The sequence below is a fragment of the Xiphophorus hellerii genome, chromosome 23 (assembly GCF_003331165.1).
Source record: "Xiphophorus hellerii strain 12219 chromosome 23, Xiphophorus_hellerii-4.1, whole genome shotgun sequence".
NCBI lineage: Eukaryota > Metazoa > Chordata > Actinopteri > Cyprinodontiformes > Poeciliidae > Xiphophorus > Xiphophorus hellerii.
In genome coordinates this window covers 16808812-16834691 of record NC_045694.1, presented here as the reverse complement: position 1 = coordinate 16834691, position 25880 = coordinate 16808812, and the positions used below count along the sequence as shown (strand labels likewise).

Here is a 25880-nt window from a genome sequence, read left to right as displayed (position 1 = left end):
AAGTGTGCCTGAAAATGCGCCGCCAGAAACGCTGGTTATTACTGTTAGTGCTACTGATGCCGATGAAGGAGTGAACGGAGATGTAACATATAAGTTTGGACACGTATCTGGGGATGATGTCAGTTTATTTTCTATTGATCCAAAAACAGGGCAAATTAAATTATCAGGCGTTATTGACTATGAAGAAAATAATTATTTTGAAATGAGCGTTGAAGCCAAAGATGGATTAGGACTGACATCATATGCAAAAGTGTTAATAGATGTTATAGATTCGAATGATAATTCACCAGCCATTTATCTAAAATGGCTGTCCAACCTCATACCTGAGAATGTGTCACCTGGGACAGAGGTGGGCGTCATTAACGTTCATGACAGAGACTCTGAGAATAATGGGGTGATCCGCTGCTCCATACAGCAAAACGTCCCTTTTAAATTAGTTCTTTCTATTAAAAACTATTATTCTTTGGTGACCACAGGACAATTGGACCGTGAATTAGTATCTGATTACAACATTACAATCACTGCCACTGACGAGGGCTCTCCCCCTCTGTCTTCCTCTAAAACTATTCAATTATCTGTAGGTGACATAAACGACAACCCACCTGTTTTTGGAGAACAATCCTACAGCGCGTATGTGACTGAAAATAACAAACCTGGCTCCTCTTTATGTACTGTTTCTGCTCGAGATCCTGACTGGAGACAAAACGGTACAGTGATTTATTCTCTGTTACCTGGTGAGGTGAACGGTGCCTCGGTGTCCTCCTATCTATCTGTTAATGGAGACACAGGAGTGATCCACGCTGTGAGGTCATTTGATTATGAACAGTTCAGGAGTTTTAAAGTCCAAGTGATGGCCAGAGACAATGGTTCTCCTCCTCTCAGCAGCAACGTGACTGTCAGTGTGTTCATATCAGATGTCAATGACAACTCTCCTCAGATATTGTACCCAGCACCAGAGGGCAGCTCCTTCATGACTGAGTTGGTCCCTAAAGCTGCACATGGAGGGTCTCTGGTGTCCAAAGTGATAGCAGTGGACGCGGACTCTGGACAGAACGCCTGGCTGTCCTATCATATCGTCAAAGCAACAGATCCTGGACTTTTCAGTATTGATCTACACAGTGGAGAAATCAGGACACAGCGGGACATTTCAGAATCTGACAGCATGAAACAGAACCTGATTGTTGTAGTGAAAGATAATGGACAGCCCTCTCTGTCTGCCACCTGTTCCATGTATTTACTGATTTCTGACAACTTGGCGGAAGTACCAGAACTGAAAGACATCTCATTTGATGAGAAGAACTCCAAGTTGACCTCTTACCTGATCATCGCGCTGGTTTCTGTGTCCACCTTCTTTCTGACCTTCATCATCATCATCCTTGGTGTGAGATTTTGTCGCAGGAGAAAGCCGAGACTGATGTTTGATGGAGCAGTTGCCATCCCAGGAGCTTATCTTCCTCCAAATTACTCAGATGTTGACTGTACAGGAACTTTACGCAGCACTTACAATTACGACGCTTACCTGACGACAGGATCCAGAACCAGTGACTTTAAGTTTGTATCATCTTATAATGACAACACGCTGCCTGCTGACCAGACTCTGAAGAAAAGTCCAACAGACTTTGAGGATCCCCTCTTAACTCTGGAGACCTCCGTTGAGGTAGGACTTTCATTTTCTCCACAAATGAGGATCTGTTTTGAGTTTCTTTTTTGGTCTTACTCAGTGATTAGTTTTCTTCTTCTATTATTTATTGTGTACGTTTGGCAAATAAGTTGCTCAACATCTTCGCCACAAAATTTCTATTAACCTTGTGGCAATTACTAACTGCCACTGTCAATTATTTGGGTTTGCATTTTTCCCCAGTAGTTAGACGAACCCCTTTGTCATGTCTTCCTATTATTTTTTTGTATTAATCTTTAGAAATCTATTGAACCCTACAATTTATGTTCATGTTGTCAAATATCCTCAATTTGTTTATTCCTGTTTTTTAGTTTTAAAACACAATTAACTGAGGCCTTAAAGGCATCATGTGGAAAGTTTATAATTATCCCTAAGGCTTTTGGCAACCTTTGAAAAAAAAAGAGTTTAACGTCAGGCAGTTTGATATCAAAGGACTTATTAATGAGGCAACATGCGTGTGATCAGGCCTTGCTTACCTTAATTGCCAGGAAGCTTAAGTTTATTGGTTTTCCTGTGAGAAGGATGTGCACTAAAGTGACTCCGACTCTTTACAATGGTCAATTGTTCCAGAAACTTCTCTTTCTAAATTAATTGTTTTACTTTAGATTTTTATAGTTTTTCTCAGTCACTTGCATTTCTCAGAACAGAATTGAAATGACCAGAATGACTTATTTAACCTTCAATTCATTATGTCACTAGTGCACATTAAAAATATTTTTCTTATTTCTTTCAACACGTTGCAAATGGTTTTGTCCATAAATACTGGTGTTTATTTACAGTTTTATGCATGTTTCTACATTTTCAATCGCTTTTGTCATGTTGAACAACTTTTATTGTTTGACTTTCTGTTGAAATGTCGCTTCTACTTCATTTAAATATTAGTTTGTTTTTATGTTAAGAGTTAAGAGCACGTTTTGTTGCATTCAGGGAATGAACTCATTGTTCTCTTTAATGCTGACAGTTACAAATAAATGTTTTTTTAAAATTTTATTTAATAAAGTGCTACATTACAAATAAGCTGGTTTTATTGATGTGAACGAACATAAATGATGGGCAGGTCTCTCTTCTTCTCTCTCTCTCTCTACCCCTTTCTCTATTTGTCAACATGTCAGTTCATATCTATGGTAGCCTTTGCCTTTGTGTCTTTTAGAGCAAAATTACATGGTCTATTTTGCGTTCAGCAGTTGCTCTCAGCCTAAATATTTCAGATTTATTTTACATTTTTATGGATAACGCAGTCTGACAACAACCTTATTTTTATGAGGAATCAAGAATTTTGTATTAATTTAACCACGGAAAAAACCTGTAATACATCTGAAGCAAAACTTTAAGTAACTGAAGTTTAAAGACATATCCGTTGTACCTTTTGGCTCCTTTGAAGGTATGCTGTGCGTATTTAGTTTCAATCTTAAAAAAGAAAATAGATCTCGTTTTTTTTTTTTTTTTTTTATAAATTATATGCATTTTGTTTGTGGTTATGCTAGGAGACATGGAGTGAAAATAAAAGGCGACTGGAGATGTCGCTCTTGGCTGTCAGAAAATTATCGTGGACCACTCCACCCACTGCTGACTGGATATTCAGTTTGCATTTTACAAAGGAAATGTTAGAATATAGTGGCCATGTTGAACTGTTACTGGTGGCTGTATGCGTTTTATGACTTCGTGTTTTAACGGTGTTTTGAAACATTCGCTATGGTGTCCTTCAAAAACGATCAAAACGCATTTTTAATCAAGATGAGAGACAAAGGATTCGCAAGACTTGGCCTGATTTTGTGCTTTGCTTTATTTTTTGAAGCGCCGCAAGAGGTACGTGGGGATCTGAGCTATTCTATTCCAGAAGAGATGAAACGGGGATCTGTTGTTGGAAATATAGCAAAGGATCTGGGCGTTGATCTGCGGACTTTAGCGTCTCGACAAGCCCGTGTTGACTTTGAAGGCACTCGGAAGCGCTACTGTGATTTTGCAATGAACACCGGAGATTTGATTTTGTCGGAAAGGATAGACAGAGAAAGCCTTTGCGGCAAAAAATCTGCGTGTGTTCTAAAAGCAGGTCTGGTGTTGGAAAACCCGCTGGAGCTTCACCGTTTAAGCCTTCACATACTAGACGTGAACGACAATTCGCCACACTTCAATGAAAAATTGATCGAAATGGAAATAAGCGAATCGGCAGAGAAAGGTTACAGTTTCTCTATCGAGGACGCCCATGATGCCGATATAGGTTCAAATGGAGTGCAAAGATACATACTTCAAACGAATGATAATTTTATTCTTGCTGCAGATGGCAGCAAGGTTGAACTGAAGCTGGAGAATAAACTTGATCGGGAGAAACAAAAGGAAATCAATTTACTTCTTACAGCTTTAGATGGCGGATCTCCTCAGAAATCAGGTACTGTGGTCATACATGTAACAGTGCTGGATGCTAATGATAACGCCCCAGTGTTTCCTCAGACAGTTTATAAGGCGACTGTGCCTGAAAACGCGCCCTTAAAAACAATAGTGGTTTCTGTTAGCGCTACTGATGCAGATGAAGGAGTCAATGGAGATGTCACCTATCAATTTGGCCACATGACTGAAGACGTGGCGAATTTGTTTTCGATTGATTCCAGAACGGGAGAAATAACTGTGATGGGAGCAATCGACTATGAAGAAAGACACTCCTTTGAAATAAGAGTTAAAGCGAAAGATGGATTAGGACTGAACTCGCATGTTGAAGTGTTAATTGATGTTAATGATGTGAACGATAATGCGCCAGAAATTTACCTGAAATCCCTGTCAAACCCAATACCTGAGAACGTCTCATCTGGTACAGAAGTGGGCATCATTAATGTTCAGGACAGGGACTCTGATAAAAATGGACATGTCCGCTGCTCCATCCAACAAAAAGTTCCTTTTAAGTTAGTGCCTTCAATTGAAAACTATTATTCTCTGGTTACCACAGGACATCTGGACCGTGAACTAGTATCTGATTACAACATAACAATCATTGCCACTGATGAGGGCTCTCCACCTCTGTCCTCCTCTAAAACTATTCAGTTATCTGTAGCTGACATCAATGACAACCCACCTGTGTTTGAGGAACAGTCCTACAGCGCATATGTGAGTGAAAATAACAAACCTGGCTCCTCTTTATGTACTGTTTCTGCTAGAGATCCTGACTGGAGACAAAACGGTACAGTGATTTATTCTCTGTTACCTGGTGAGGTGAACGGTGCCTCGGTGTCCTCCTATCTATCTGTTAATGGAGACACAGGAGTGATCCACGCTGTGAGGTCATTTGATTATGAACAGTTCAGGAGTTTTAAAGTCCAAGTGATGGCCAGAGACAATGGTTCTCCTCCTCTCAGCAGCAACGTGACTGTCAGTGTGTTCATATCAGATGTGAATGACAACTCTCCTCAGATACTGTATCCAGCACCAGAGGGCAGCTCCTTCATGACTGAGTTGGTCCCCAAAGCTGCACATGGAGGGTCTCTGGTGTCCAAAGTGATAGCAGTGGACGCAGACTCTGGACAGAACGCCTGGCTTTCATATCATATAGTGAAAGCCACAGATCCTGGACTTTTCAGTATTGATCTACACAGTGGAGAAATCAGGACACAGCGGGACATTTCAGAATCTGACAGCATGAAACAGAACCTGATTGTTGCAGTGAAAGATAATGGACAGCCCTCTCTGTCTGCCACCTGTTCAATGTATTTACTTATTTCTGATAACTTGGCTGAGGTGCCAGAATTTAAAGATATTTCTTATGATGAAAACTCCAAGTTGACCTCTTATCTGATCATCGCGCTGGTTTCTGTGTCCACCTTCTTTCTGACCTTCATTATCATCATCCTCGGTGTGAGATTTTGTCGCAGAAGAAAGCCCAGACTGTTGTTTGATGGAGCAGTAGCCATTCCAGGAGCTTATCTTCCTCCAAATTATGCAGATGTTGATGGAACACTAACTTTACGCAGCACCTATAATTATGACTCCTACCTGACAACAGGATCCAGAACCAGTGACTTTAAATTTGTTTCATCTTACAATGACAACACGCTGCCTGCTGACCAGACTCTGAAGAAAAGTCCATCAGATTTCGCTGAGGTACTTATCCGGCCAGATGAATCGTTGGAGGTAGGCCATACAATTATTAAAAATGATATTAAGAATGTTTTAATTATGTTTTATGTAGTTTAAATTGTGCTATATATATATATATATATATATATATATATATATATATATATATATATGTATATATATATACACATAAATATATATATATATATACATATTTTTTTAAAAGCACAATTTAAAGAACATTTTATCTGTTTCTTTACAATATTCATAGAATTTTTTTATCCGATTATTTATTTGAATTAAAAAACTCCACACCCACAGATTTTTCTTTTCTGCGTGTTTATAGCAATTTAGTTTTCTGTTTTTAGACGCTTGATAGACTGTATCCGATGGGAAAACTGCGAAAAAAATAACACCAACGCCCACTTCTCGCACCACAGTGAACTACTCACACTTTACCTGCGGTGTGTTGCTGTGAGGAAACACATGTTAACGGAGAAACACAGACTAAATATAACATCATGCCGATCAACAAATGTGATCCCATCACCCAACATCGCCAATTGACATCTTTCAAACATTTTACGAGATTTCACAAAACTTTTTAAAGATTTCATCAAGGTAAATTGGGACCTAGTTATTTATTTTACAATTCACCATTCCCCTTCTGAGACGTAGTAGTTTTTAAAAATTTTTAGTCAAAAGTATCCGTAAATTATTTGAGAATATGGACTTTTAACGAACTTAAAGATCTCTTGAACTTGATAGTGTTTTTTATTCAAGTCTCAGGATGAAAAATGTAAAATGAAAATATCCTTCAATGAAACAATGGGTTCTCCTTACGCAATTTATTATTAAGCATTTTAAGCTAATGTCAAATAAAAATAATAAATAACTGCTTGCTTTATTAAAGTGAAGACTTTGGAGCATTTATTTATTTATTTATTTATTTATTTATTTATTTATTTATTCCCTTTTCTGTGGACAGAAGTGAGAGAGAGTGTGTTTGAGGGGCTGGGGGGTATAGAACTTGCTTTCCGTGGTGCTGAATTACATGTTTATGCCTCCCATATTAGACGGAAAATATCAGAGGAATTATTTTGATTGTGATTTAAAGTAGAGGATTTTTGATGTAGTCTTTCTAGTGGAATTGTGATTTTCAGACTTATTTTGGTTTCTTGCGTTTTGTAATGTTCAATATCTACTCATGGAGTCGCTATTGGCTTGCAGACAGCCTTTGTTCTCCACCCTTAGCAATATCGCAAACGTGATGTAAAACCAGAATCTCCATTGCTCCAAGAGCTTCCTTTACCTTCCTGCATTTTACAAACATCCTGGTTTTTCGAAGAAAGGCGGGTTTTGTTTGTATCAAAGTGGAATTGAAACCATGGGCTTTAGTGGACATTTGTTCTTGAGTATCATGTGCGGTTTGGCTTCTTACATAGACATCTCTGCTGCAGACCTGAGCTATTCCGTTCCAGAGGAGATGAGGCCTGGTTCCATTGTCGGAAATATTGCTAAAGACCTCGGACTGGAAGTGGGGAAAATGTCCACTCGAAAAGCTCGGATTGATACTGAGGACGCCAATCAGCATTTCTGTGATCTTGATCTAAGAACGGGAAATTTTATCATAAAGCAAAGGATTGACAGAGAGGAGCTGTGCGGCGAAAAGACTTCATGCTTGCTGAAATATGAATTGGTTTTAGAAAGCCCCTTGGAGCTGCATCGGGTTTCTCTGCACGTTCAAGACGTGAACGATAATTTCCCAGTTTTTCCTAAAGATGCAGTTAAACTAGAAATAAGGGAATCAGCTGTTAAGGGAGCGCGGTTTCGTGTTAATGAAGCCCATGACGCGGACATCGGACAGAATACGGTAAAACAGTACAGCTTGCAAACAAATGAACATTTTGTTTTATCAGTTAGAGAAGATACTGATGGATCCAGAACCATCGAGCTAGTTTTAGACAAAGAGTTAGATCGTGAAAAGGAGCGTGAGTTGAATTTCACCATTATTGCTGTTGATGATGGAAACCCACGGAGGTCAGGGACAGTAAATATACACGTCACTGTTCTTGATGCTAATGATAACGCGCCCGTGTTTGATCAGGCAGTTTACAGAGCAAGTCTTCCTGAAAATGCGCCCCATGACTCCGTCGCAGTGACTGTTAAAGCTGCCGATGCAGATGAGGGTGTAAATGGGGAAGTTACGTACGAATTTAGCCGCATCCCAGAAAGAGCTAAAAGGGTTTTTACACTAAATAACAAAACAGGGGAAGTAAAAGTCATTGGGAGTCTTGATTTCGAGAGTAATTCTGAATATGAAATGCGCATTAATGCTAAAGATGGCTATGGACTTTCAACGGATTCTAAAGTAATTATTGAGATTACCGATGTGAATGACAACTTCCCTGTCATTTATGTGAAATCTCTGACGAATCCCGTGACAGAAAGTGTGTCACCTGGAACAGAAGTGGGAATCATTAATGTACAGGACAGAGATTCTGATATTAATGGACAGGTCCGCTGCTCCATCGAGCAAAACGTCCCTTTTAAATTGGTTCCGTCGATTAAAAACTATTATTCATTGGTCACCACAGGGTCACTGGACCGTGAATTAGTGTCTGATTACAACATTACAATCACTGCTATTGACCAGGGTTCTCCACCTCTGTCCTCCTCTAAAATTATTCATTTATCTGTAGCTGATATCAATGACAACCCACCTGTGTTTGAGGAACAGTCCTACAGCGCATATGTGAGTGAAAATAACAAACCTGGCTCCTCTTTATGTACTGTTTCTGCTCGAGATCCTGACTGGAGACAAAACGGCACAGTGATTTATTCTCTGTTACCTGGTGAGGTGAACAGTGCCTCGGTGTCCTCCTATCTATCTGTTAATGGAGACACAGGAGTGATCCACACTGTGAGATCATTTGATTATGAACAGTTCAGGAATTTCAAAGTCCAAGTGATGGCCAGAGACAATGGTTCTCCTCCTCTCAGCAGCAACGTGACTGTCAGTGTGTTCATATCTGATGTGAATGACAACTCTCCTCAGATTTTGTATCCAGCACCAGAGGGCAGCTCCTTCATGACTGAGTTGGTCCCCAAAGCTGCACATGGAGGGTCTCTGGTGTCCAAAGTGATAGCAGTGGACGCAGACTCTGGACAGAACGCCTGGCTGTCCTATCATATAGTCAAAGCCACAGATCCTGGACTTTTTGGTATTGATCTACACAGTGGAGAGATCAGGACACAGCGGGACATTTCAGCATCTGACAGCATGAAACAGAACCTGATTGTTGCAGTGAAAGATAATGGACAGCCCTCTCTGTCTGCCACCTGTTCAATGTATTTACTTATTTCTGATAACTTGGCTGAAGTGCCAGAACTGAAAGACATTTCTTATGATGAGAAGAACTCCAAGTTGACCTCTTATCTAATCATCGCACTGGTTTCTGTGTCTACCTTCTTTCTGACCTTCATCATCATCATCCTGGGTGTGAGGTTTTGTCGTAGGAGAAAGCCCAGACTGTTGTTTGATGGAGCAGTAGCCATCCCAGGAGCTTATCTTCCTCCAAATTACGCAGATGTTGATGGAACAGGAACTTTACGCAGCACCTATAATTATGATGCCTACCTGACAACAGGATCTAGAACCAGTGACTTTAAGTTTGTATCATCTTACAATGACAACACGCTGCCTGCTGACCAGACTCTGAAGAAAAGTCCGACAGATTTCCTCCAGTCTTTGACTGATAATGATGATTCTCCCCAGGTAAGAATATAAATGTCAGAATAACATATTTCTATATAATTTTAAGGATGTTTTGTTATGTCTGGGTTGTTCTTTACGAATATATTTTAATTTATTTTTGCTAGGTTATAACATGAGCGTCGTTTGGAGTTGTGCTTATGATAACACGAACTACAAACTGACACCTTTTCTGATCACATTCTATGTCCCTTTCAATTCTGACCTTTTACATCATCATGTTGGCTGTGATGTTCTGTCGCAAGGGAAAGCGGAGACTGTTGTTTTATGGAGCTCTAGCTTTACACGGTGCTTTTCCTCCTCTCCAATTTTGCAGTTGTCGATTGCCCAATGACTTTACGCATCATTATTATTTACCTGACAAAAAATAAAAAGCTGAAATTTCAGATTTTTGTTTTTGGGGGTGTCGACAAACCCCGCGATACTTCTCCCCCCAATTACATAGATGTTAAAGGCTGCTTTACTCAGCACTTACATATATGACGTCTATCTGACAACGGTTGGGAGATAATTCAACGTGTTATCTTTTGTTTTATTTAGAGGAACCATTATACATAAGTTATCATCAGTCATTAAGCAGACTAAACGGAGTTGGTTTCTTGTAGAATATTCACAATGTAAGCTGATCAATATTTTTTTCTTTTTGTCTGTATGTATATAAAATTACATTTTCAGCACTGACAAATAGTGGCTTTGCCTCTGTCCGCGGTGCTGAAACGAACCCAGTTCAGACTCCTCTCTCACATTAACTTTGCCGTGAAATTAAGACATTTCTGACTGCAATAAATCCATGCCTTGTTAGATTTTAGTCTGTATGAGACCTGCTATTACGTTCCATTTCCAGGAAATTATACATTTTGTGTAATGCTGGAATTTTACACACGGTGTCGCTCTCCTTCAGATTTCCTTGCTAAACCCTTCCTCTATCGCTGTACAACCTTTCATTTCAAACTGACTGCAGACCTTCCGCTGACTAAACCACAAAATATCACATTTAAGAAAGGTCCCCACACATTTTTGACAAAAATCTTCTTCTCCTTTGTTGTTTTTTTTACTTCCAACCTTTGCTTCTCGCATTAATAGGTGAATGAATGGACGATGGAGAACAAAGCATTCTTGATCTCCTTTCTTGGGATATTTTTTCATGTGCCGCAAGCCGCCTTTGGAGATGGGTCCTACTCTTTTCCCGAGGAGATGGAGCGAGGCTCAGTTATTGGAAATTTAGCGAAAGAAATGGGTCTTGAAGTGAGCAAACTGGCTGCTCGAAAGGCTCGCATAGAAGCTGACGGAAACGGCAAACGGTATTGTGACGTTAATCTGAGCACCGGAGACATTATTGTTGCAGACAGGATCGACAGAGAGGGGCTTTGTGGAAAGAAGTCGTTGTGTGTTTTAACACAAGAGCTCGTTTTAGAAGAGCCATTAGAGCTCCGTCGCGTTATGCTTAACATCCAAGATATTAATGACAATTCACCACAATTTAAAAAGATGGACATCCATTTTGAAATTAGTGAATCCGCAGCGAAGGGAAGTCGTTATCGCTTGGAAGAGGCCCATGATGCAGATATCGGAATTAACGCCGTTCAGGAATACAGTATTGGGAAGAACGAACACTTCAGACTCAATGTTATTTCTAAAAGTGGTGGAGGAAAATACAGTGAGTTAGTTTTGGAAAAAGAGTTGGACAGAGAACAAACGCAGACGCTAGCAATTGTGCTTGTAGGAACGGACGGGGGCGCTCCTCGGAGATCAGGTACTGCTGTTGTTCATGTTACTGTGCTGGACTGCTAATGATAACGCCCCGGTGTTCACCCGAGGCCGTTTATAGGGCTAGTCTGCCTGAAAACTCTCCATTAGATGCTGTGGTTGTTAAAGTAACCGCAAAAGATGCCGATGATGGAGTGAATGGAGAAGTGACATATGATTTTGATCACATTTCTGACGACAATAACGTATTTTCTCTTGATCCAATAACTGGAGATGTTAAGCTTACTGGAACATTAGATTATGAAGCAAAACCATCCTATGAAATGCAAATTCACTGCCAAGGATGGTCCTGGTTTAGTTTCTTCGTCCACATTAATAATTGAAGTCACGGATGTCAATGACAACATTCCACTAACGTTAATAAAATCGCTTAAAACCCCTGTTCCAGAAAATACACTACCAGGTACAGAGGTGGGCATCATTAACGTTCAGGACAGAGACTCTAATAAGAATGGACAGATCCACTGCTCCATTCAAGAAGACATCCCTTTTAAATTAGTTCCTTCTATTAAAAGCTATTATTCTCTGGTGACAACAGGACAGCTAGACCGAGAACTAGTATCTGATTACAACATTACAATAATTGCCACTGATCAGGGCTCTCCACCTCTGTCCTCCTCTAAAACTATTCAGTTGTCTGTAGCTGATATCAATGACAACCCACCTGTTTTTGAGGAACAGTCCTACAGCGCATATGTGAGTGAAAATAACAAACCTGGCTCAACTTTATGCTCTGTTTCTGCTCGAGATCCTGACTGGAGACAAAACGGCTACAGTGATTTATTCTCTGTTACCTGGTGAGGTGAACTGGTGCCTCGGTGTCCTCCTATCTATCTGTTAATGGAGACACAGGAGTGATCCACGCTGTGAGGTCATTTGATTATGAACAGTTCAGGAGTTTCAAAGTCCAAGTGATGGCCAGAGACAATGGTTCTCCTCCTCTCAGCAGCAACGTGACTGTCAGTGTGTTCATATCTGATGTGAATGACAACTCTCCTCAGATATTGTATCCAGCACCAGAGGGCAGCTCCTTCATGACTGAGTTGGTCCCTAAAGCTGCACATGGAGGGTCTCTGGTGTCCAAAGTGATAGCAGTGGACGCAGACTCTGGACAGAACGCCTGGCTTTCATATCATGTAGTCAAAGCCACAGATCCTGGACTTTTCAGTATTGATTTGCACAGTGGAGAAATCAGGACACAGCGGGACATTTCAGAATCTGACAGCATGAAACAGAACCTGATTGTTGCAGTGAAAGATAATGGACAGCCCTCTCTGTCTGGCCACCTGTTCAATGTATTTACTTATTTCTGATAACTTGGCTGAAGTGCCAGAATTTAAAGATATTTCGTATGATGAAAATTCCAAGTTGACCTCTTATCTGATCATAGCGCTGGTTTCTGTGTCCACCTTCTTTCTGACCTTCATCATCATCATCCTGGGTGTGAGGTTTTGTCGTAGGAGAAAGCCCAGACTGTTGTTTGATGGAGCAGTAGCCATCCCCGGAGCTTATCTACCTCCTAATTATGCAGATGTTGATGGAACAGGAACTTTACGCAGCACCTATAATTATGATGCCTACCTGACAACAGGATCCAGAACCAGTGACTTTAAGTTTGTTTCATCTTACAATGACAACACGCTGCCTGCTGACCAGACTCTGAAGAAAAGTCCAACTGAATTTGCTGATATTTTTGGTCAATCAGAGGAATCTCCAGAGGTAGGCCTAAATATTCTGTTGTTTTCCAAGTGATAGAACTACATTTTAATCATTTTTTCCATTTGTATTATTAGTTGTTTTCTGTAATCATTCTTGATGTATTTTTCTCAGAAAACACTTTTACTATTGTTCTTTGAAATTCTTAAGTGTTAATGTTTGGATATTAATTTTGCTTTCATATTCCAAAGCTGGAAGGTCTGTGTAAAATTTTATAAAATGTTGCTTCTATTTGTCTGCCATTTAGGCTGCCTTTTCAACAGCTTGTTTTTTATGTTTCTATAAAATGTGTCTCTTTAAGTAAACTTGTGTTCTGAACCACAAGCTTCTGCTTTTCTTAAAATGATAGATATGCTTTTTCAGGTTTGCATCTCATGATTTAGCTTTTTCTTTTTTAAGAGGTTTGCATCATATTGCATGATGTAAATGCAGCTAAGGTGCATATGTGACAATAGGATCTTTAACCCAACAACTTTAAGTTTGTATCGTCGTACAGTGACAACACACAACCTGCTGACCAAACTCTGAAAAAAGTTCAACCGAGTTTACTGATATGGTTGGAAATAATGATTCCTCTCTGGTGTTAATAACATGTTTATTTAAATGTTTTTTTCACCATAAAGACATCTTACTCTTACATCTGCACTCGCTTTGTATTCAAGGTTTAAGCAAAATTTTCCTTTCTTTTTCAGTGGTCATATTGGAAAATGACATTTTTCATCGCTTGATGAATGTTGCTGATTAGTTATTTGTGGAGAAACAAACTGTAGGAGAGATATCCATTTCTTTGTTGCTGTAGCAACTTTGATTATCTCCATGGGCTTAATATAAAATTATGTATTTATTGGTAAGTGTTCCCAATTAGTTTCTATTTATTATTGTTTTTAAGGAAGATTAATTCATTGTTTGTTGATTTTTTAAAATTAATATTGTTGTTGTTTTGATGTTTTGATGTTTTGATAACACGGAAGTGAAATAATTGTCACAATCCTATTCTAAAGTAAAACTTATTCTATTCTGGTAATAGCGAGCCCTGTCTCTTGAAGAAAATATATGTCTTTCTGAATGATCACCAGTGTCGTGACTATTTCATTTGAAGCAGTTCTGTTATTTGTCACATCTGCTTTAGCACGTTAAGTTCTATTTTTTCCACTTTCCTCAGTCACCCATTTCTGCTCCCTCTGCTGTAGTTTCAACTTCATAACATGCAATGCATTAATTATTTCAAATGTAGTTATTTGTGTTTGGGGAAGGATTTCGGATATGTCTTTGTCTCTGTTGAAAATAGATCAGTTTGATATTAGTGAGAATTTTTATTTTAAGTGCCACCATATTACAATTTTTCTAAAGCAGTCAAACAAAAACTGGATTTTTTTCATTACTTCTTAAATTTATTTTATTGAATATGGTCTTTGTAGTGATTATTGGACATCTGAAAACTTTCCATTTGGTACATAGTCTTTTTCATCATGTCAGAAGGACGTTTCTCACATAACATGTTTTAATGGTTTACAGCTATTTAGGAAACGTATGTGTTTTTTTTTTGTTTTTTGTTTTTTTGACAGAAGATGTTGCAACTCCATCGTGTTCAGATGTTACAGTTAAATTGAAGCAGTTCTGTGGCGAGCATTTAAATATAAGTTGTGCTCAGGTTAGCATGCATGAGAGAGGGACCTCTTCAGTCAGTGATCACTTTTAGATATTTCAAACTTTGTATTGGCTAGTAAAATTATATGTAGGTTTTGTCTTGGTGGAACCCCAGGTAGCAATTTATCGTGCTTACTCAAGAGGTCGCTGTGTGCCAACACCATACGTTTTGCTGTCAGTATCGTCACAGCATTATGACAGAGACCGTGAGGCAGGGCTTCTGTAGCCGATCAGAAGAGGGAGAAATGCGATTTTGGACTGCGAGGATTTCAGCATAAATTCTTTTTTTTTCCCCTTTTAACTTTTTCCGTTTTGACAAGGATTAGACAACGATGATGGCTATCACGAGCTCTGCAGTCCAGTGTCTTGTCTGTGGCGTGCTTTTTCTTTCTGTACATTTGGCAGAGGGAGATTTGAGGTATTCGTTTCCATGAGGAGATGCGGCGAGGATCAGTGGTCGGAAATATCGCCAAAGACTTGAGTCTCGAGGTCAGCAAACTGTCCGCTCGAAAAGCTCGTATTGATACGGAAGGAAGTGACAAACATTATTTTGACATCGACATCCGTAACGGAGATTTAGTTGTCTCTGACAGGCTCGATAGAGAAGGCCTTTGTGGAGACAAAGCATCCTGCGTTTTGAAACAAGAGCTTATGTTGGAGAATCCGTTAGAGCTGCATCGGCTAAATCTGCATGTTCAGGATATAAACGATAACGCTCCGCAGTTTAATAAAGAATTGATCCTAATTGACATACGTGAATCTGCAGCAAAAGGTGCGCGATTTCCAATAGAGGAAGCTCATGATGCAGACGTCGGCCAAAATTCAGTGCAGACGTACAACCTGCAGAACAATGAACATTTCATTCTCGGTGTTGGGACTAATTCCGTGGAGCTTGTCTTGAGCAGAGAACTTGACCGTGAAAAATTAAAAGAAATTAGTCTTCTTTTGACGGCTTTAGATGGTGGATCACCGCAAAGGACAGGTAGCGTGATGATTCATATAAATGTCTTGGATGCAAATGACAACGTCCCTGTGTTCAAGCAGCCAATTTACAAAACCAGTGTGCCGGAAAACTCTCCAGTAGGTACTGTTGTTCTGACAGTTGGAGCAACTGATGCAGACGTGGGAATTAATGGCGAGGTTACATATGATTTTGGACACATTTCTGATGAGGTCAAGGATATATTTGACATAGACAGTAAAGCAGGTGAAATTAAATTGATGAGAGCAGTTGATTTTGAAACGGTGTCATTGTTTGAACTTAGGGTGACAGCAAAAGATGGATTAGGACTCACCTCCTATTCTAAGGTCATAATTGATATCACTGATGTAAATGATAATGCTCCAGTGATTTATACAAAATCACTGTCCAGCCCCATACCTGAGAACGTGTCACCTGGTACAGAGGTGGCCATCATTAACGTGCAGGATAGAGATTCAGAGAATAATGGACAGGTCCGCTGCTCTATACAGCAAAATGTCCCTTTTAAGTTGGTTCCTTCTATTAAGAACTATTATTCTCTAGTGACCACAGGAACTCTTGACCGTGAATTAGTGTCTGGTTACAACGTTACAATCTTTGCCACAGATGAGGGCTCTCCACCTCTGTCTTCCTCTAAAATGATTCAATTATCTGTAGCTGATATCAATGACAACCCACCTGTGTTTGAGGAACAGTCCTACAGTGCATATGTGAGTGAAAATAACAAACCTGGCTCCTCTTTATGTACTGTTTCTGCTCGAGATCCTGACTGGAGACAAAACGGTACAGTGATTTATTCTCTGTTACCTGGTGAGGTGAACGGTGCATCGGTGTCCTCCTATCTATCTGTTAATGGAGACACAGGAGTGATCCACGCTGTGAGGTCATTTGATTATGAACAGTTCAGGAGTTTTAAAGTCCAAGTGATGGCCAGAGACAATGGTTCTCCTCCTCTCAGCAGCAACGTGACTGTCAGGTGTGTTCATATCTGATGTGAATGACAATTCTCCTCAGATATTGTATCCCACCCCAGACAGCAACTCCTTCATGACTGAGTTGGTCCCTAAAGCTGCACATGGAGGGTCTCTGGTGTCCAAAGTGATAGCAGTGGACGCAGACTCTGGACAGAACGCCTGGCTGTCCTATCATATAATTAAATCTTCAGTTCCGGGACTTTTCAGTATTGATCTACACAGTGGAGAACTCAGGATTCAGCGGGACATTTCCGAATCTGACAGCATGAAACAGAACCTGATTGTTGCAGTGAAAGATAATGGACAGCCCTCTCTGTCTGCCACTTGTCCCATTTATCTACTTATTTCTGATAACTTGGCTGAGGTGCCAGAACTAAAAGACATTTCTTATGATGATAAGAACTCCATCTTAACCTCTTATCTGATCATTGCGCTGGTTTCTGTGTCCACCTTCTTTCTGACCTTCATCATCATCATCCTGGGTGTGAGGTTTTGTCGCAGAAGAAAGCCCAGACTGTTGTTTGATGGAGCAGTAGCCATACCAGGAGCTTATCTTCCTCCAAATTACTCAGATGTTGACGGAACCGGAACTTTACGCAGCACCTATAATTATGATGCCTACCTGACAACAGGATCCAGAACCAGTGACTTTAAGTTTGTATCATCCTACAATGACAACACGCTGCCTGCTGACCAGACTCTGAGGAAACATCCATCAGAATTAGAAGATGTCTTTGGAGATATCAATACTTCGCCTGAGGTAGGAATAGTTTTACCTTATGAGTAAATATATTTTGGATAATAAACATATTTTAAAATTTTTACGTCTATAATTTTGTACATGTATTTTTCACAATTCATCATACAGTAATGCTCAGCCGCTTTTGAATTCCAATTGAGTCACAACATGGCTGTCATATTTTTAATGTGGATGTTGGTCCTTTTTTGGTGTATATGGGCATGTGTCTGTGTGTGTTTCAGTTTTTGTAACTGTCCGTGGTGCTGAAATAAATTGTGGTGTTGTCAAGCCTGACAGCTTTTTTACCTAATATTGATGCATCTGCTGAGAAATGTGGAAATAACAGCATCTCTTGGTAACACCTTGCTTTCCCACCGTTATCTGTTCAATTTGAATAAATTAAGCAGAATAATCATATTTGGTATATTGGTATGTCAGGTCAAATTTATGGAATTGTAGAAAAAATACTAAAGAAATTATGAGAACAACTAGTATCGCAACACATTCTCACTCCCGACTCGTCATATATTGACGAGTTGGGACGTCAATATATATATACCCCCTTCGCGTCAATATGTGACGACTTGGGAAGGATCCTTCAGCGTCACATGTTGACGACCTGGGAAGGTCACATGTTTTACGTGGATTATTGACGCGAAGGGTTCTTGTAACCGCTGCCGAACCTTCAAAACCCCTACGATTTGGTTAGGTTTAGGGCAAACATTACGGTAAGGCATATGTGAGGGACCAGTTGCTGGGGACTTTAGATCAAGGACCCCCCCTTCCATTAAAATGATTCTATTCTTGTTCCTATGAATATTTTGCTTTGTTTTGTTATTAAAAAGCACTGTGATTCATTGTCCATGTGAAGCTGTACATTCATATATATGTTGATAACTATTCTGGCTGAGAGTGAAAGGAGTTTAGAAAAGCATCACTTTTGAATAGGCGCTTAGGGCAGCTTTGGGTCCTAAGTGCTTGCGGTGTTGAAGAAGCCGAGTAGGAGATAGCAGCCTGAGTGTGACGCACGTTGGATTATGGATGTTCGTGTTTCGAGAAAAAAAGGAAAGTAAAGGAAATTTACAACAACCGCATGTCTCGACATCACTTTTGTTCGAGTGTGCAACACATAGAGTAAAGCCCCTCGCGCCACACGTTGACGCGAAAGGGGTACCCTGCGCGTCAATATGTGACTGCCGACGGACCTTCCCCTGCGTCAATACATGACGAGTAGGGAGTGAGAATGGGTTGAGTATCGATGATGCATTTCATCTACAATTCCGTAAGAAATACACTACGTAGATATTTTAATATTCCCTTAGAAATGAAAATTATGGATTTTTCTTTGCGACACCATTGTCTAAATTTTGCTGTCTCTTCGCATTTATTTCATATTTCAATTAGATAAAAACAATTTATTTATTTTTTTTTTTACTTTCAATTGGTAATTTGTGCGTGGTGTGTGAAAATGTATCCACTGAAAGGCATTTTTCTGGTAAATATCTCCAACAAAAATAAATATTTTTAGTATTTATTTAGTGGTTTTAAGTATGTCAAATGTGCATTAAGTTATTGCGACTTGCGACGTTTGACAATGATTTCATTTGGATACTTCTGTGCAATGTAACTCAAATCAAGGTGAGAAATATTTTTCTTACTTGTAATATTAAAATAAATGATTTAAACGTGATGTATGGAAAACATTTTATTGCAAGAAGATTTGATACCAAAATAGGGTCAGACTAAAAAAAAAATCTCTGAAGTGTTGTAATATCATTTAAACTCACGGTGTCACTATAGACTTTCTTTGGATTTAAATGTTGCTCCACGGCTCTGCACACCACCCGCAACTGGGTTTTACCTCTGTTCTATAGAAAAACCGAACCTTTTTTGCAAGTGCGGCAAAAGCGCGTTACTATTCAATTTTTAACCTTCACTAATAAATGGTGTGGCTTTTGGAGAGCAGAGTTGAAATGATGAATAAACGCCGCCTTCAAATCCAACACGGTATATATTTTTTCTTTTTTCTGATGCATTTCACTCGCGGAGATCTGACTTATTCCATCCAAGAGGAGCTTAAACATGGGTCTGTTATCGGAAATATCGCGCAAGATCTGGGACTGGACGTGGGGAAACTAGCAACACGTAAAGCTCGTGTTGAAATGGAAGGAAGCGAAAAGCAGTATGTCGGAATTAACCTGAAGAACGGAAATTTATTTGTCACGGGAAGAATAGGACAGAGAGGAGCTCTGTGGAGAAAAGCCAGCCTGCATTCTTGTATACGAGCTTCTCAGTGGAAAATCCTCTCGAGCTGCATCGCTTGTCTCTACAGGTACAAGACATAAATGACAATGAGCCGATCTTTCCAAAGGATATTATTAAGCTGGAAATCAGTGAGTCAACCGACAAAGGAGCTAGATATCGCATTAATGCTGCGCACGATGCAGACATAGGCCAGAACGCTGTCCAAAGCTACAACCTGCAGCAAAACCCCAATTTTGTGCTTAATGTTCAGACGAGCCCTGGGAGAAAATATGGTGAACTGGTTTTAGATAAAGAGTTGGATCGAGAGGAGCAGCAAGAACTAAGAATTATATTAACAGCGGTAGATGGCGGATCTCCTCCGAAATCAGGGACTGTAGTCATACATGTTACTGTTCTCGACGCTAATGACAATCCTCCCGTATTTACCGAGGCTGTGTATTCAGCGAGGTTACCTGAAAACTCTGCTTTAAAAACTCCTGTTATCACAGTAAGTGCATCAGATAAAGATGGAGGAATCAATGGCGAGGTTACATACGAATTTAGTCGACTCTCTGATAAATCTCAGTCTTTATTTTCTCTTGATTCAAAAACAGGGAGAGATGATTGTTACAGGGCAACATAGATTATGAAGACAGACCGAGATTTGAGGTTTTTGTGGAGGCAAAAGATGGTTACGGACTTTCCACAGAGGCTAAAGTTATCATTGATATTATAGATGTAAATGACAACGCCCCAGTTATATATGTAAAGTCATTGTCCAAGCCCATACCTGAGAACATATCACCTAATACAGAAGTGGGGATCATTAATGTACAGGACAGAGACTCTGGGAAGTAATCGACAGGTCAGCTGCTCCATTCAGCAAAATGTCCCTTTTAAGTTGGTTCCTTCTATTAAAAACTATTATTCTCTGGTGACCACAGGACAACTGGACCGTGAACTAGTATCTGATTACAACATTACAATAATTGCCACTGATGATGGCTCTCCACCTCTGTCCTCCTTTAAAACTATTCATTTATCTGTAGCTGACATCAATGACAACCCACCTGCGTTTGAGGAACAGTCCTACAGCGCATATGTGAGTGAAAATAACAAACCTGGCTCCTCTTTATGTACTGTTTCTGCTCGAGATCCTGACTGGAGACAAAACGGTACAGTGATTTATTCTCTGTTACCTGGTGAGGTGAACGGTGCCTCGGTGTCCTCCTATCTATCTGTTAATGGAGACACAGGAGTGATCCACGCTGTGAGGTCATTTGATTATGAACAGTTCAGGAGTTTTAAAGTCCAAGTGATGGCCAGAGACAATGGTTCTCCTCCTCTCAGCAGCAACGTGACTGTCGGTGTGTTCATATCTGATGTGAATGACAATTCTCCTCAGATATTGTATCCCACCCCAGACAGCAACTCCTTCATGACTGAGTTGGTCCCTAAAGCTGCACATGGAGGGTCTCTGGTGTCCAAAGTGATAGCAGTGGACGCAGACTCTGGACAGAACGCCTGGCTATCCTATCATATAATTAAATCTTCAGTTCCGGGACTTTTCAGTATTGATCTACACAGTGGAGAACTCAGGATTCAGCGGGACATTTCCGAATCTGACAGCATGAAACAGAACCTGATTGTTGCAGTGAAAGATAATGGACAGCCCTCTCTGTCTGCCACCTGTTCAATGTTTTTACTTATTTCTGACAACTTGGCTGAAGTGCCAGAACTGAAAGACATTTCTTATGATGAAAACTCCAATTTGACCTCTTACCTGATCATTGCACTGGTTTCTGTGTCCACCTTCTTTCTGACCTTCATCATCATCATCCTGGGTGTGAGGTTTTGTCGGAGGAGAAAGCCCAGACTGATTGTTTGATGGAGCAGTAGCCATCCCAGGAGCTTATCTTCCTCCAAGTTACGCAGATGTTGACGGTACAGGAACTTTACGCAGCACCTATAATTATGATGCCTACCTGACAACAGGATCCTAGAACCAGTGACTTTAAGTTTGTATCATCTTACAATGACAACACGCTGCCTGCTGACCAGACTCTGAAGAAAAGTTCGACAGAATTATCAGATGTATTCGGACTTAATGATTCCTCTCCTCAGGTAGGAATACTTTCCGCTATGTTTTTGAGATTGCTTTTTGAAATCAACTTGATAATGATAAATATTTTTTTTGTTTCTTGAGACGTTTGACAATGTTTTTAAAGCTGTTTGTAGATTCACGCGCTGTGTTTAATATTGCATCGAATATATAGTATTTCTTTACATTTTAACTCAAAAAATAAATGCGTTATTTTATTTTTTTTTTCATTTCTTCCCTGTTTTGTGTTTTCATGTCTTGTAGCATCTGCGTTTGTCCAGTTCTCTACTTGAAATGGTTTAGCTTTCATGTTCTGACTGACGTTTTTGCACTTGCTGCTGAATTACCGTTTCGCTTTACTCATCTTCTGGTCAGGATCTTTGGCCTTTAATTGTACTATTGCCATTTTTTTCTGAACATTTTCAACTGTAGTTAGTTTTAACTCGATTGTAAGAGGAACTGTCTTCATTACTATAATCAATTTTTAAAAATGCTGTTCTTTCACGAAGTACCATCACTCATAGTATTACCTTACTATGTTCTTAACTGTCTAACAGCGAAGTTTATGAAATATACTGTGTGATTTGTGGAATATGTATTAGGCATACCCGCTTTCTGGCGAACGATTTAAAATAACTACAGCAGATGGAATGGGAAAATACACCACAGTTGTATTACATTGAGTACTTTAAGATCCTTCTTTCATGTTGCTAATTAAGACAGCGCTTTGCTCTTTGGTACCCAGTGACATATTGTAATCTGCTTTATTTTTGGCAGTGGACATTTGTGCCAGCTTTTTGATTTTTGCAGTAGAAAAAAAGCTTTTTTTATGTGTTTCTCTGTCCTTGGTTCTGAAAAAAAAACAAAAAAAAACCGCTGTCACTGCTGTTTACATTTGTACCGTCGCACATTCACAACATGATTCTACGGTAGAAACATTTCATAATAATTTGCGTTGCGTGGAATAACGTTGAATATTCAGCAATGTCTGCTTTCCCCAAATTGCTTACCAATATCAAACATTACAGTCGCCATGGTAATTTATTTCGCCTCTCTTTCACTTTAGTTTCGAAATGACTTGCATATTGTTGTTACAAACATGCGCACACACCTAAAAGGGCTAGTACACCACTTTTACGTTCGTTGTGAATTTGTTTGATGTTCTTGATGATACTTTCCTGAATTTATGGAATGCTGAACAAGAATTAGTTTTCTGGTCACGAGAAAAAAAAAAAAAGTAATACGATCAGGTAATGAGAAAATAAATCTGGGATGGGAAGAATCGGTTTTGCTAGTGCCAACGCGGACTTTTAATAAATAAATAAATAGATAAAATAATACGGAGAATTATTTTAGGTTAAAAATGTTTAATTTCTACTACGTTACGAGATTTAAAATAAAACCTTTCTGTTAATTGGTTTATAACGAAAACATGTAATTTCAATTCTTTTTTCACTACAATTATAACATTTTTGCAACACAGAATGGATTTTACAGTTTCAAATTATATTGTTGGAATATGTGACAGCTCTTCACAATAATATTCACTGTTTCTGATGAGACGTTGTAATATCATTTAAACTCACGGTGTCACTATAGACCCGTTTTGGATTTAAATGTTCTCCAACGGCTTTTGCACACCACACATTTTCGGGCTGGACCTGTCTTATTATATGAGAATCCGTGGACAAGCGCGGTAGAGAACCTAATTCGGAAATACAATAACCCTCATTAAAATAAGACGTAGCTTTTGTAGACCAACTTGAACATGATGCATAAACGACGGGATCTAGAATGGCACGGCGTTATTTTTGTCTTTGTTCTGGTGCAATACTCCAATTGCGATCTGACCTATTCCGTGCAGGAGGAACTGAAACGCGGATCTGTAATTGGAAATATCGCACAAGATCTGAAACTGGACCTGGGAAGACTATCTGCTCGTAAAATCCGGGTTAAGGTGGAAGGAAGCGACAAAGAGATGATCGGAATTAATCTGAGAAACGGAGATTTATTTGCCACGGGAAGAATAGACAGAGAGGAGCAGTGTGGAGAAAACCCAACGTGTATTCTCAAATACGACCTCCTTATGGAAAATCCTCTCGAGCTGCATCGCTTGTCTCTGCAAGTACAAGACATAAATGACAATGAGCCGATCTTTCCAAAGGATATTATTAAGCTGGAAATCAGGGAGTCAACCGACAAAGGAGCTAGGTATCGCATTAATGCTGCGCACGATGCAGACATAGGCCAGAACGCTGTCCAAAGCTACAATCTGCAGCAAAACCCCAATTTTGTGCTTAATGTTCAGACGAGCTCTGGGAGAAAATATGGTGAACTGGTTTTAGATAAAGAGTTAGATCGAGAAGAGCAGCAAGAACTAAGAATTATATTAACAGCGGTAGATGGCGGATCTCCTCCGAGATCAGGGACTGTAGTCATACATGTTACTGTTCTCGACGCTAATGACAATGCTCCCGTATTTACCGAGGCTGTGTATTCAGCGAGGTTACCTGAAAACTCTGCTTTAAAAACTCCTGTTATCACAGTAAGTGCATCAGATAAAGATGAAGGAATCAATGGCGAGGTTACATACGAATTTAGTCGACTCTCTGATAAATCTCAGTCTTTATTTTCTCTTGATTCTAAAACAGGGGAGATCACTGTTACAGGCAACATAGATTATGAAGACAGAACAAGATATGAGATTTTTTTGGATGCAAAAGATGGTTACGGACTTTCATCAGAGACAAAGGTTATCATTGATATTTTAGATGTAAATGACAACAGACCAGATATAGACATAACGTCCTTGTCCAACCCCATACCTGAGAATGTAATACCTGGTACAGAGGTGGGCATCATTAATGTACAGGACAGAGACTCTCAGAATAATGGACAGGTCAGCTGCTCCATTCAGCAAAATGTCCCTTTAAAGTTGGTTCCTTCTATTAAAAACTATTATTCTCTAGTGACCACAGGACAACTGGACCGTGAACTAGTGTCTGGTTACAACATTACAATCACTGCCACTGATGAGGGCTCTCCACCTCTGTCCTCCTCTAAAACTATTCAATTATCTGTAGCTGATATCAATGACAACCCACCTGTGTTTGAGGAACAGTCCTACAGCGCATATGTGAGTGAAAATAACAAACCTGGCTCCTCTTTATGTACTGTTTCTGCTAGAGATCCTGACTGGAGACAAAACGGTACAGTGATTTATTCTCTGTTACCTGGTGAGGTGAACGGTGCCTCGGTGTCCTCCTATCTATCTGTTAATGGAGACACAGGAGTGATCCACGCTGTGAGGTCATTTGATTATGAACAGTTCAGGAGTTTCAAAGTCCAAGTGATGGCCAGAGACAATGGTTCTCCTCCTATGAGCAGCAATGTGACTGTCAGTGTGTTCATATATGATGTGAATGATAATTCTCCTCAGATTTTGTATCCAGCACCAGAGGGCAGCTCCTTCATGACTGAGTTGGTCCCTAAAGCTGCACATGGAGGGTCTCTGGTGTCCAAAGTGATAGCAGTGGACGCAGACTCTGGACAGAATGCCTGGCTTTCATATCATATAGTCAAAGCCACAGATCCTGGACTTTTCACTATTGATCTACACAGTGGAGAAATCAGGACACAGCGAGACATTTCAGAATCTGACAGCATGAAACAGAACCTGATTGTTGCAGTGAAAGATAATGGACAGCCCTCTTTGTCTGCCACCTGTTCAATGTATTTACTTATTTCTGATAACTTGGCTGAAGTGCCAGAACTGAAAGACATTTCTTATGATGAGAAGAACTCCAAGTTGACTTCTTATCTGATCATTGCGCTGGTTTCTGTGTCCACCTTCTTTCTGACCTTCATCATCATCATCCTTGGTGTGAGGTTTTGTCGTAGAAGAAAGCCCAGACTGTTGTTTGATGGAGCAGTTGCCATCCCAGGAGCTTATCTTCCTCCAAATTACGCAGATGTTGACGGAACAGGAACTTTACGCAGCACCTATAATTATGACTCCTACCTGACAACAGGATCCAGAACCAGTGACTTTAAATTTGTTTCATCTTACAACGACAACACGCTGCCTGCTGACCAGACTCTGAGGAAAAGTCCATCAGACTTTCCTGATGTCTTTGGGGAGCTTGACTCCGTGCCAGAGGTATGAATTTTTTTTATTGTTAGGTCAATTCTATAG

At 39.8% G+C, this 25880-nt stretch overlaps 3 protein-coding genes across 3 annotated transcripts; all 3 read left to right on the top strand.

Annotated features, from left to right (window-relative positions):
• The first annotated feature begins 10218 nt into the window (after positions 1-10218).
• LOC116715033 (protocadherin gamma-C3-like) lies at positions 10219-11667 on the top strand. The gene has a single exon (XM_032555843.1). The coding sequence runs from the start codon at positions 10614-10616 to the stop codon at positions 11304-11306; it is 693 nt and encodes a 230-aa protein (XP_032411734.1). The 5' UTR covers positions 10219-10613; the 3' UTR covers positions 11307-11667.
• An 8426-nt stretch (positions 11668-20093) lies between these two features.
• Positions 20094-21679, top strand: LOC116715023 (protocadherin gamma-A12-like). The gene has a single exon (XM_032555836.1). It carries the CDS (start codon positions 20414-20416, stop codon positions 21470-21472), a length of 1059 nt encoding a protein of 352 aa, XP_032411727.1. The 5' UTR covers positions 20094-20413; the 3' UTR covers positions 21473-21679.
• Positions 21680-23268: 1589 nt separating this feature from the next.
• On the top strand, positions 23269-25850 carry LOC116714992 (protocadherin gamma-A12-like). Its single transcript, XM_032555809.1, has one exon. The coding sequence runs from the start codon at positions 23454-23456 to the stop codon at positions 25848-25850; it is 2397 nt and encodes a 798-aa protein (XP_032411700.1). The 5' UTR covers positions 23269-23453.
• Positions 25851-25880: the final 30 nt, after the last annotated feature.

Excerpts from the sequence above, each read along its gene's own strand:
- LOC116715033 (XM_032555843.1), top strand. The coding sequence starts at position 10,614 with ATGGAGAACAAAGCATTCTTGATCTCCTTTCTTGGGATATTTTTTCAT.
- LOC116715023 (XM_032555836.1), top strand. The coding sequence starts at position 20,414 with ATGTACAGGACAGAGACTCTGGGAAGTAATCGACAGGTCAGCTGCTCC.
- LOC116714992 (XM_032555809.1), top strand. The coding sequence starts at position 23,454 with ATGATGCATAAACGACGGGATCTAGAATGGCACGGCGTTATTTTTGTC.